The sequence below is a fragment of the Engystomops pustulosus genome, chromosome 2, assembly GCF_040894005.1.
Source record: "Engystomops pustulosus chromosome 2, aEngPut4.maternal, whole genome shotgun sequence".
In the NCBI taxonomy this organism is placed as follows: domain Eukaryota; kingdom Metazoa; phylum Chordata; class Amphibia; order Anura; family Leptodactylidae; genus Engystomops; species Engystomops pustulosus.
The window spans coordinates 155,276,723-155,289,346 of record NC_092412.1 but is presented as its reverse complement, the minus strand read 5'-3'; the positions used below and the strand labels follow the sequence as shown (position 1 = coordinate 155,289,346).

Genomic DNA, 12,624 nt, shown 5'->3' with positions numbered 1-12,624 from the left:
TAAATAGAAGTTAGAGATGCAGTAATAACTTGGTGCTCTGTTATCGGCACAATAGTATGTGGCATCATTGGCAAGGACATTTACCATCAGAAATCTGAATATAGACAGAAATGGCCTCATAGAAGAAAGATTTTTTTTAAATATTCAAATGAGCCTGAAGTTCCCTGCAGAGCACCTATGAGCTTGTCTGTTTTTTCTTTTTATTTTATTCACTGCCCTCGTGTTGCCTCCCACCCGATTATGTCACCTGTTCTCTGCACTAGTGTGGACAGGGCAGGAGGCAAGACGAAAGCAGTGAATACATTTAGACAAGCTAGGGGTGTTCAGCAGAGCACCTCAGGCTCATTTGAATATTTTTTAAAAAAATTATTATTCAGCTTTTCCTGTCTATATTGAAATTGGATCACTGTAAAGTGGGCCTGGACGGCGAGTAACCTACCATCAGGAAATCTAATCGTAGATGTCCTTTAAGTTTCTACAAAAGGAAGGAAGGAAGGGAAAGTGTCTAATGGTCTTCACAAGACACATGCCAAAAAGTTTGATCCCCTGCTGTACCTCATGACTTGCTAAACCTTGCAGTAACTGATATTACTAACGTGACAATTTTTATAACTTTTTTGGTTGTGTTGGTTTAGGCTGTGTTCCCACCAAGTGTTTGCATTTTCAATCTCTTTACAATGTAAACTCATTGGGAGAAATTGTGATCAAAACTTGTCTTCTGTATTTCCCAATGTATTTTGTGGGAACACATACTGAAGGATTTTTCTACAGCCCTAAATCACTTGTGAATCTAGTTGTGTGTCCAATGAGGTCAATGGTAACCAATTGCCAAATTTAATGTCTGGGGCTAAGGTTACAGTTTGTAAAGTGGTTGTTTATATAATGCAGTTTTAAAACTTGGTGCACTGCCTGTAGTGGGGTTGCAGATTTGTAGGATCAACTCCTAATCCAAACTTCTATTGTAAGATTGAATTTTTATTCACTGTTAATGCACAACAGCTGCATAATGGCAGAAGTCTGTCCTTCACCCGGTGTGCATAGGGATAACACCCGGTTGTCAATTAGAAAAGGGACATTGTTACCTAGAAATTTAAATTTATGCTGCAGATTTTTATATTGAGGAGATGCAAACAACTTCATCAGATCTTTTAAAATTGTTACCGTGAAATGCAGTCTTGACATTTTCATTCCACTGGTCCCTCATCATTGGCCTGATGTACAGTGATTTACACTGATCCAGTATGACGTATGAGCGGTCATGTTTCCATGCCTAGATGATCACTTCTATCTATGAAGTTATATTGAATGAAAAAAAATTATATATAACTTTTTATGATATGGAACAGCTTACATTGTATTTTTATACATGTTAATACAAAGCTGCTTTTAAAAAGCCACAGAACGGTGATGGTAAAATATAAATTTTCGTAACAAATGTCTTCAAGCTATTGGTAAACTAGGAAGTACTGGTTTATTGCCACGTGGCTTTCTCCAAAATGATATGTTACTTCTGTTGTGGAAATACACCCTAGTAACTTTAAAATTAATTTTGGCCAAGATTGTGCCTGGATAGCCTTGAGTTATTAGAGTGCACCAAAGTCCATGTCCTAAAATAGGCATTAGGGGTACATGACCTTGATGTGTACCAGTACGCAAATTCTGCATCAATTCCACAGATTTTTGATGGCGTTTTATTACCATGTACCGGTTTTTCAATCACATGATCAGGGCTGTTGCAGCCACTCTCAGTTAACATTTCTACAGAGAAGATCTTTAATGTAAGGCATGTTTAACCCATTCCCACCAATACCCTTTTTGTTGTTGAGCTTCCACTTTTTGCTGCCCTCCTTTAAAATACGGGATTTTTAAAATCCGTGTACAGGGCTTGTTTTTTTTGTAACAAATAGGTCTTCCTAATGACAGTATTTAATCGTCCAGGCAGTGTACAGGAAAGTGGGGGTGGGGAATTCTAAATGTTGTGAAGTTTAATTAGATTAAAAAATAATATATATATATATATATATATATATATATATATATATATATATATATATGAAAACCTTTTCTACAAAATTCTTTTCTGATGCCAGTAAGTTTTTCATACCTTTTGTATATAGAGCTGTTTTAAGGTGCACATTTTTGCATGATTAGCTGACTTTAAATTGCTATAATTTTCAATTGTTCAACCTTTTGATCTTTTTATCACAATTTTTGAATTTCAAAAGGGTGGAAAAATGGCACCTGAATGTTAGAATCGCCATTATCATCTTTTCTGTTCATTGCCGGCGTTGCATCTGTCTCTGTTTTTGGATTTTTTTTTTTTTTCCTTACGGATTTGTAGACCCATTGGCTACTTTTTAACCTTACGTTCTCTGATTCCTCCTACCCTATACTGCAGTACAGTGTGCTACCAGCACATTCTTACAGATCTTCAGAAATGGCAGTTTCTGAAGTCTCATACTCCAGACTGCCAACAGATTGTCACACCCCGACAAAATGGCAACGCATACTGCTGGAATTTAAAGGAAATGTACCATCAAAATCAAGCACGTACATTCCATGGAAACGGGCCTCAATGTTGCACTGATCCCACAGGCTGTACATATAATGAAATATAATTCAAGGATGTGCTTGTAGATCCAGTCACTGTGACAATCTTCTATTCATTATCCAGGGCCTCTTTACTTCTAAAATCACCTTTTTAAATTCTACTAATGAGCCTTTGTAGTCTTACTCCCTCAGCACTGATAATACAGCATAAAGTGCTCACTGCACAAGTGCTGGTGGAGTAGGGTTAAAAGTGAGGGGGCTACATAGTGCCTCTGATCTGGCTTTTTAAAGACTCATTAGTGTGATTTCAAAAGTTTATTTTAGAGGAAGGAGGCCATGAGTAACAAATATAACAAGTTTACTCATAGAGCCAGGTGAAGTGCCCCTGGTTTATCCATCTCAGAAGGGCCACAGGCTGCCCTATTCTCTTCTCTTTATTTACCCTCCAGCAATGAGTTTTCTGAGGAAGGTCATATTTTGACTAGCAGATCAAAATGATGTGGATTGCTTTCAATGTAAATAAACATGCATTTCTCATTATTATGGGAGACTTGGTAGACTCCTAGCTGAAACATCAACCGATCGCGGCTCCCCCAATGACATCACGGGTGTTGATCTAGACCAAGATGGCTGCACCCATGTGCTGCCAGCAGTATTTAAATAGTTAACACCAATCATGGGTATAAGCTGCCGTATGCCGCAAAGCCTGTGCCATGCACTTGCACAATGACTTTGGGGAATGTCATGTAGCGGCAAGGGATTAATGACCCTGCAAACAAATGTTTTGTGTGCTACCCATTAATCAAAGGAATGGCACATGGACAAATGCATTTCAATGTTTCTTATGTATGCCTATGGTTTTAACAGCTCTGTGTGATCCAACTGGGCATTGCCTTGTTAAAGGACCTCAGGTGCAGTCAAGACAAACGTTCCAAGCAGATTAGTTTCATGCAAGTGGGAGAAATTGTTAGCATCTGTGTGGGGACACAACGGTATTAAGTTTTATTGTCCCTATCAACAAACTGGGATGTAATTTGATCAGTGGAGGTCCAAATGCTGGGACCTCTTAAAAATAACGAACAGGGATCCTGTTCTTGGCAATTTCCAGTACTCAACCTGCTGCTCCATCAATTCATCAGAATAACACTTGGTTACCTCTGGCACTATACACTGATATAAATACCCTTGAGCAAAGTGGCATCACTTAGTGAGAATGGGACCCCTTTTTTTTTTTTGATTAGTGAGGGTGCTGCACCCCAGATCCTATTCTCTTTCCACAACAAGCTTTTGTTTAGTAAGAGGTAACTAATACAGGATGCTTAAGACGGTATTGTGAAACAAAAAAACCAGTGTGAAGGGTTTTAACTAGGAGACTCTGCCCCACCCCTCCAGACAATCTTCATATTGAGGACATGTGTCTGTCCTAGTAACTGCAGACCACATGGCAGGAAGCTGGAGATGAGATTCCTAGTCGTGCCATCCCTTCCCTGAAATTTGTTATCTGAGTTCCCGGTGCTGTAGTGTAGATGATTTCACGGTTCTATACATATGTATGGTAACTAATGGTGCACATTCGCCATTGTTTAGTGTATCGGATCAGATGCCATAGCATGGCTGTAGTTACATCCAGTGTCAGTGTGCTTATCTGTGAAGTGGCCTCTGAACAGGACTGCTTATACAGTAGTTGGTCTGATGAATGATGGACTCCACAGGTGGCTAGTGGATCCCATTGACTTAGAACTATGAAACCTTTGGAACTACTTCCACAACGTGGGTTTCCAGCCCGCAGCCTGATGGATAATGCTGCAGTTACAGCGCTGCTTTCCACCTTCCCAATGGTAAGTAAATCGTGCAGGTTTAAAGACGCACAGACTGCCTAATGACCTAGTGACTAGGACCCGTGCGGTTACGCTGTAGAGAGTGGTGGTTACGCGGTAGGTGTACAGCAATCTCCCCGGCTGTAATACCTCACACGTTATGGTAGTGACGCTGGCGGCCGGATGTGACGCAGCAGGAAGTGCGCCCTACACCTCGGTGGGGAGGTTAATGCTGCAGTTTCGATGCTGTGTGCTCCTATACTCCCCATTAAAGCAGCAGCTGGGATTTTCTCACTGGGAAAAAATATGCGAATGGTCGGAGCTTGTACACGAAATCTTTCCATTTTTATGACTGGAGCCCCATCTAGTGGTGAACAGTAGGTAAGGACGCATCCATTGATCCCACATCGCAGTACTGTCACACAGCACATGTGTACATGGGCGTCTCCTAGGCAGCACATGTCAAAGGAAATCAACCACTTGCCTTTCCTAGTTTTTAGCTGAACATAGGGGCACATCAGGGTCTTAATGCATCTGCAGGATCATATTTTCGTTCGGCGTAAAACTTTATTATTGCTGAGAGAACTTAGTTTTAAAGTTATTCTAATTGGCATCTGGCACACCTACTTTCCATAATTATTTATGCATCCTTCTTCCACCTATCACCTCCCATTGATTTCCCCTTCCTGAGAGCTAGTGACATCCACAGCCTTTCTGAAAGGTGGTAGTGTCACTCACAGTAGGAGGTGTGAATAATTCCGGTAAGTAGGAGCAGCAAACTGTGTTGTTTACACCGCAAAAGATAATTGGTGTAAAACTAAGTTTCCTCTTCAATAAAGTTTTAATGCCTAACAAAAAGAAGATCCTGCAGCTGCGTCATGTGTCAATGCCAATGTCAATGCCTGCAATGTGTCAATGCCTTTGGTTAAAAACTAGAAAAGGCAAGTGGGTGATTTCCTTTAAAGACTAGATCTCGCTGTACCATTGAGTATTGGCCAATTTACATATTATGTATATCCATTTAGCCAACTTATAACAGAAAGGTGTAGCTATATTCATTCTGGTATTCCTAAACATAGCCAAGGCTGCCTGCTATCATCTGCATTCCTGAACACCTGACTGCACGGTGGTGTGAACCTCTCATGCAAATTAAACCACCCAAAATAAAAGCTTTCAATAAAAACTTTAATTAAAAAGCATTGCGCTTATCCCTAAATTGTTCCTTCATGGCTGCAAGGTTACAAATGTCTGTTTGTAAACATATATGCAACTCGCTCATGTGAGTCATGCATATTAAAATTTACTTGCAATGCCCTGCCTCATTCTTGATTGACAGGCTATGATATTCTGCTGTATGGAGTGCTATTTTACATCATTTGCCACTTAGTCATGTGACCAGGATGGCGGCATCCTGGCCTGTTGTATCTGCAATGTCTAATCCATGAATGTATCTGATCACATGAAATCACAGCAGCCTCCTTGGAGGAGTCTAATTCAATGCAGGCTGCTGTGATTTCATGTGATCATATGTATGCATGGTGTACAGTTTGCTAATGTTAGCAGGCTAAAGAATCTGAGATGATATCACCCTGGTCACATGACGTGCTGAGCAGTATATGTGAGGGACCAGCTGGACAGGACCAGCCTTCTATGATGCCAGGGAATATAGGGTACAGTTGATTTGTGGATGTAACAGACACTATTTTTAGCTAAAGGAAGGGTGTCGGTGAATTAACTGGTTTCCTCCCTACTTGCAGGGGGTAGACCAGCTCCAACGACCCAGGTCCCTATCTCCTCACTGAATCCTCTCCTCCACAATCGTACCCCTCCCTCCGGCTTTCTATTGTAGCGGTGAGATGACTTAAGAGTCCACCTCGGGACTGTCCAGCGGATAAAAACTTGTCCATGTGATGGACAGGCGTGTGCATGAGCCGTTCTTATCACATAGCTCCTATTACTCTCCGTGATAATAATGGCTCGTGCACCTGTATGTCCATCACATCACCATTGACAGATTTCTATCCACTGGAAGTAAACAAAGAAGCTTCCTATAGAATGACAGCAAGCAGAGATCTAAAAAACTGATGAATTGATACAGAAATTGTATTGGAAAATTGTATAACTTTTCCTTAAACCATACCAATTATTTGCTGAAAGTGGACAACCCCTTAAGAGGGTATTTCACTTAAGAGGGTTTTCTAGAAAGGACATTTCTAAAACTAATTGAGTTTTTTGAACAGGTAAAATCTGGTGACATTCTCCTCCCAGCTAAATACTGCTGGAGTGCCAATGAGGATGGCGTGGCTTTTCAAGTGATGCATGTAAAAGCCTGATTTGTTTGTGTTTTTATGCACTGGACCTGTGTTTCTACATTAAAATGAGTTAGTGGGTCTTATTTTTGACATGTCTTGTATAGAGCATAGAGGAAGGTGACTAATTGTCTATACAATACATGATGGCAGATGAAGGATGTTTTTTCTTCTTTGCAAGTTCCTAGTCTGTCCATGGTCTCTCCTCCTAAATACTGACATGGGATGGTCCTGGAGCAACTGGAAAATGTGGTGGAGCCATGACCCTTTTTTGCAGGAGGTTGTACGCTTTTCTCTTTGGTGTCGTGGCATAACTTTTTTCATGCAGGTAAGTGTGTCCACTAGGAGAATTGAGATGGAAAATACACATGCCATGTAATTAACTCTCTCTGGTTTTCTTCTCAAGGTTGCCTTCAATCAATTGATACCAGACCACAATGCTGACGCCTTTTCTCCACCAAGACTTGGGCCAAATACTCTTGGAGACAACATTGTTGAGTTGCTTTTTGGTGGTTTAGGACGGTGGGATGCGGAACACTTTCTTTTCATAGCGGAGCATGGATATGTCTACGAGCATAATATGGCTTTTTTCCCTTTACTCCCACTTCTAATTGGAGGTCTAGCACAAGGACCTCTCCTGCCGCTGGCAGGGCTGTTAAGATTACGTAGCCGATTGTTGATTTCCTCTGCCTTCCTAAACTGTGTGTGTTCTACCCTGGCAGCAGTGTCATTGTACCTACTTGGGTGTGTGACTTTACAGTCACGTCGCTCAGCGTTCCTTAGTGCCCTTCTTTTTTGTATGAGCCCAGTTTCTATCTTTATGGCATCCACCTACTCTGAGAGTCTGTATGTGCTGGCAACGTTCGCTGGCTTATGGCAGCTACAGAAGCACAGAACGATATGTAGCTCTGCATTTTTATCTCTTGCTACCGCAGCACGATCCAATGGGCTGGTTAATGCTGGCTTCTTGCTGCATTCAACAGTAAAGGAAGCGATTCAGAGGAAAAATTATAGTGGAAAGTTGTTGCAGACAATATTTGGGATTGTTTTGATTATTTTACCATTTGTTCTTTTCCAGTGTTTTTGTTTTGTCAGGTCTTGCCTTGAGTCCGATGAAAATCAACAAATACCTCAAGAACTTGTGCAGCTAGCAATAGAAAAGGGATACCGGGTGCACAAGACACATATTCCTGCTTGGTGTTCATTAAGGTTTCCTCTAGCATATTCACATATACAAAGTGAATATTGGGACGTTGGACTTTTTCGATATTTTAAGCTACAGCAGTTGCCCAACTTTCTGCTGGCTTCACCTGTTATGATATTGAGTATATGCACAATATTGGAATATACATCTTCCAATCTAGAGCTTTGTAGGACACTGGGCCTGTGGAAAGTGCAGAGTAAATACACGAATGGATTCTATGGACCTCACGTGTTTGTCTATGTGGCACATCTTGCAGCACTTACAGGCTTTGGATTCCTGTGTATGCATGTGCAGGTAAATAGGTTTCATATTTTAAAATACCTTTTGCTATGATTCAGGCCCATGTAAATCCTGTTAAAAGGCTTTCCTTGTAAAAAAAAAAAAAATAAAAATCTAAAAATAGAAAATTCTATTTACATGAAACCTATAAAATATTACTCTGATGTACTCCACACTACATTAAAAAAACTAAGAGTCTTCTAAGAACCTATGGCAACACAAACCACCGACCAAATTCACCCATGAAATTCTCGTACATGTGTTTCTGCTCTCAATACTTGTGTACACAAGAGTCATTTCAGGACCTTGGAAGGTCCTCCAAAGGTCCTGTGAAAAAAAAAAATAAAAGACAGTAAGGACACATCCTCAATTCCCCAATAAACTGATTCTAGTACCATAGGTAGGAAGAGATTTGTAGGAACTATAATATCTATACATGGCAGTCCTAATCTGAGCCCTCTCCATATAAAGTGGGCATTTGCTGCAATTTGCACCCATGGTCAGTGATTGCCGATCACAGGTGTTAACCCTGTAAAAGCAGGACGCATTTAAATCCCAGTGGCGCGTGAGCACTGCCATCTTGGATTTGATCAGGTACTATGACAACCTCCATTGTTACAAAAACCTGAGGCTGTCTGATTTTAACTCATTCATTACAATGTGCGATTTTATATAAATTTGGTATCCCCCTGATCATACCGACTCAATGAATAAAGCAGACATGTCAATAGTGAAAGCCATAAAATCCAAGCCCACAGGAACACGGCGAAATGTTTTTTTTTTTTACCAATTTCACTGCATGTTGAATTTTTTTCCCGCTTCCAAGTACATGGCATGGAATATTAAGTACCATTACTATAAAGTACAATTTGATATGCAGAAAATAAGCCCTCATACAGCTCTCTACATGAAAATAAAAAGGAATAAAAAAAAGTCATGGATTTTTGAAGGTGGGGAGTGAATAATAAAAACAAACTAAAAAGGGTCTGGTCCGTTGAAGGGGTATTCTCGTCTGGACATTCACATTCAATTTCATTAATCTACATTCAATTTCATTCCAATATTGGCATATATATATTTTTTTTTTCAATTAGATGTTATTAAAAAAGATTTACCTGTGTGAAGATAATTTCTCATAAATGAAGTCATATGGTCTCTTAGAAACCAGACTGTGTCCCTGGATACGACCACCTCTGCTGGAGGTATTGCAGAAAGAAACAAAACGTTTTTGTATATGAAATGTCCGGGAGTTACTGTATGTCCCACAGCTGTCCTGTGGTAAAGAATGATGAATCCATGTGGTCAGGCAGGACTCAATACTGCATGTCTGGCCACCACTGCCAAAATGTGAGGTGGTCGTAACCGAGGAAGCCATCTAGTTTCTAAGGGACGACATGGCCACATTTATGGGAAATTATCTTCACAAAAGAACATGTGTATATATATATATTTTTTTTTTTAATATCCAATTGAAGAAATGTTTACATATGGAAAATGAATTAAATAAATGTGAATGCCCAGAAGGGAATACCCCTTTAACCCCTTTCCGACATTTGACGTAATAGTACTGCATGGCGGGAGGTGCGTTCCCGCAAAATGCAGTATTATTACATCAAGCTTCTATATATTATAGCCGACACCCACGATCAGAGATTTCTCCGATCGCGGGTGTTAACCCCTAACACGCTGTGTTAGCGCTGACCGCGACGTGTTAGGGGCATTTCACAAGAATCGGATAAAACGCCGGATATGGGGTTTTACTTTTATTTAGGCCTCTCAAAGTGACTTGAAACCTGAGCCGGTTTTTGCGTTTTTTATGAAAATGTGAAAAATCGCAGCTAATGTTCAAAGCCCCATACCATCCTACAATAAGAGTATGCATAAAAAACCACGGAGGTATAAAGTAGACATCCGGTTAATGTTAGTTATTAAGTTTTTTGCTGTTATGACTATGTGTGGAAAAAGTAGAACATTTTTCAACTAACATGAAGTACAATGTGTCACGAGAAAACAATTTTAAAATCACTTGGATGTGTTAAAGCATTCAAAAGTTATAACCATTTATAGTGACACAGGGCAGATTTGAAAAAATTGGCCGTGTCAGGAAGGTGAAAAGTGGCTTAGGCGTAAAGGGGTGAATCCAATGCATGGTAGCTTTGTGCCATTACTTCAGCTATGCTCTTTGTGGAAGCTAAAACGCTATCCTGGTGCATCGCCACTACACATGGCATGGAGCCATCTGCTTTGAACTCCGAAAAAAGTTTTGTAAATGTCTTTTAAATACATCTAGACATGAACAATCTCATCAAAGTCAGTAACACAATGGCTGAAAAATAAATGAATTCTGATACACAGAACATAGCCAATGGAAGGGTGCGGTCACACGCCGCGTTTAACAACGCAATGCAACTGCTGAAGATAGATTAACCTAATTAAACAGCTTGTGTTTACTTGTGTTTACAATATGGAAATGTTAACACGTGTTAACAATCACATGTGTTAATGCACTGTTAATGCATGTGTTAACAATGCGTTAATGGTTGTGTTTTTTAAACATAGGTGTTAACAGCTGTTTAATTAGGCTAATCTCTCTGCAGATGTTTTTAAACACACGTGTTAAACACTACGTGTGACCGCACCCAAAATGCCATGGCCAGACTTGACAGTTTTTCATTTTAATAAAAGGGAATTCAAGCTAAGCGTCAATGAATTAAAGCAAAATTGTAAGGAGGAGTGGGATAAAAATTTCTCCACAATCATGGGAGAGGCTAATTGTTACAAGTTACCTATTCATGGAGGATTATTTCTTTTTCAGACATGATTATTTTTAGTAAAAAAGAATAATAGAGCGGATAAACAAAAATAGGCAAATTTATCAACATAGTGCATGTTCATGTAGCCTCAGAGTGATAATCTGAAGATGCAAATCATATCATTTTTCAATACACGTGGTGACATTTATTTAATGTTAGAATGCCACTAGGTTTTCCCAGAGCTAGGGACCACATGTATGGATACCGTTTCCATGATTCTTTAGGGTTAATTTGCACATAAGGGTGATAATTTTAGCACGTCCACTGCACCTCTGCTTCAAAATCTGCATGTAAAATACACGATTGAATGCTGCAGAGAAATCTGCATCACTTATGAATCAACTCTAAAAATACTAAATATAATTTTTTATCTTACTTTTGTAGGTGCTAACAAGGCTACTTTTTTCTTCTTGCCCCGTTCTCTATTGGTTCTGCTCCCATGTGATACACAAGAATGAACCATGGATATTGGGTCTCAAGAGGGGTAAAACTGTCTCCAATCCAGCCCTACAGTTACTTTTGGCCTGGACCTCACTTCAACAAGGGACACGGATTATTCTTGCTTATTTCTTTGGATACTGGGTAATTGGGACAGCCTTACATGTGAATTTTCTCCCATGGACATAAAGGACCAGAGCAGGTTTTTTTGGAAATGTATACATTGTGAAAACATACTCTGTAATTGAACTGTAAATAAAGGTGTATAGATTTGCTTAACCCCTTAAGGACGCAGCCATTTTATAGCTTAAGGCTCAGCCTTATTTGTATTCTGACTTGTGTCGCTTTATATGGTTATAACTTTTGAACACTGTTACTTATCAAAGTGATTCTGAGAGTTTTTTTGAATGTTGGCAGATAAGTTTTGCGTTTATTTACAAAAATAAAAGAAAAAATTATGAATTTTTTTGGAAAAATTTGCCATTTTCAAAATCATCACATTTTCAGGTAGATAGATTTACCACCTAAATTAGTTGAGTTGAGCTGAATAACATTATCCATATGTCTACTTTACATTTTCATCATTTTTGAAATGTCTGGATAATATATTTTCATGTCACGCGGCTTACAAATCGAATAGCGATTTTTTTTATTTTTTTTTTTATTTTATTTTTTCCGTATTTTCAGAATTGACTATTTTGGGGATAAATACTGTTTTGAATGAAATTTTAAATATTTAGCATTGGTTTTAACCACCATACATAATCAAACCATTTTCAAATCTGCACCCCACCAAATCAGAGACCGCTTTTAGATTGTTAACCCCTTGAGATCTTCATAGTAATTGAATCAAAATGGAGGTGAAATTTAGAATGGTCAAATTGCGTCGGTTATGCGTTCATTTAGTCCTAAAATTTACACATTTCCAAAAGATAAAAAGAGAAAACCCATCTTAAAATTTGTTATGCCATTTCTCCCGAGTACAGAGACCCCCCCACATGTGGCCGTTACTTGTTTTATGGGTGCACAGCGAGGCGCAGAAGGGAAGGAGGGACCTGCAGCTGCCAGGATTTTAGTTTTTTCATTGGCTTCTTTTGCAGGCTATAAAATTTTAGCTTTTTCGTTATTGCGTTATAGCATTTCTTTTTTTTTTTAAATCAGAACTTTTTTATTAAGGCAGAGAAAAAAACAAAGCCTTACATTTTTTAACATTT

At 39.2% G+C, this 12,624-nt stretch overlaps 1 protein-coding gene across 2 annotated transcripts; it reads left to right on the top strand.

The window, feature by feature from the left end:
- Positions 1-3,951: 3,951 nt before the first annotated feature.
- Positions 3,952-11,872, top strand: PIGV (phosphatidylinositol glycan anchor biosynthesis class V). 2 transcript variants are annotated; one of them, XM_072137042.1, is made up of 4 exons: positions 3,952-4,388; positions 6,858-7,004; positions 7,083-8,174; positions 11,357-11,872. In XM_072137042.1, exons 1-4 carry the CDS (start codon positions 4,293-4,295, stop codon positions 11,597-11,599), a joined length of 1,578 nt encoding a protein of 525 aa, XP_071993143.1. In that variant the 5' UTR covers positions 3,952-4,292; the 3' UTR covers positions 11,600-11,872. The 2 variants fall into 2 exon arrangements, with proteins under 2 accessions (XP_071993143.1, XP_071993144.1); XM_072137043.1 differs by lacking the exon at positions 3,952-4,388 and adding an exon at positions 4,523-4,748.
- Positions 11,873-12,624: the final 752 nt, after the last annotated feature.

Bases quoted from the DNA above. Each gene is read 5' to 3' on its own strand.
- PIGV (XM_072137042.1), top strand. From the start codon at position 4,293: ATGAAACCTTTGGAACTACTTCCACAACGTGGGTTTCCAGCCCGCAGC. The intron at 4,389-6,857 runs GTAAGTAAATCG...CTTCTTTGCAAG, and splicing joins TGCTTTCCACCTTCCCAATG to TTCCTAGTCTGTCCATGGTC. The intron at 7,005-7,082 runs GTAAGTGTGTCC...TTTCTTCTCAAG, and splicing joins GCATAACTTTTTTCATGCAG to GTTGCCTTCAATCAATTGAT.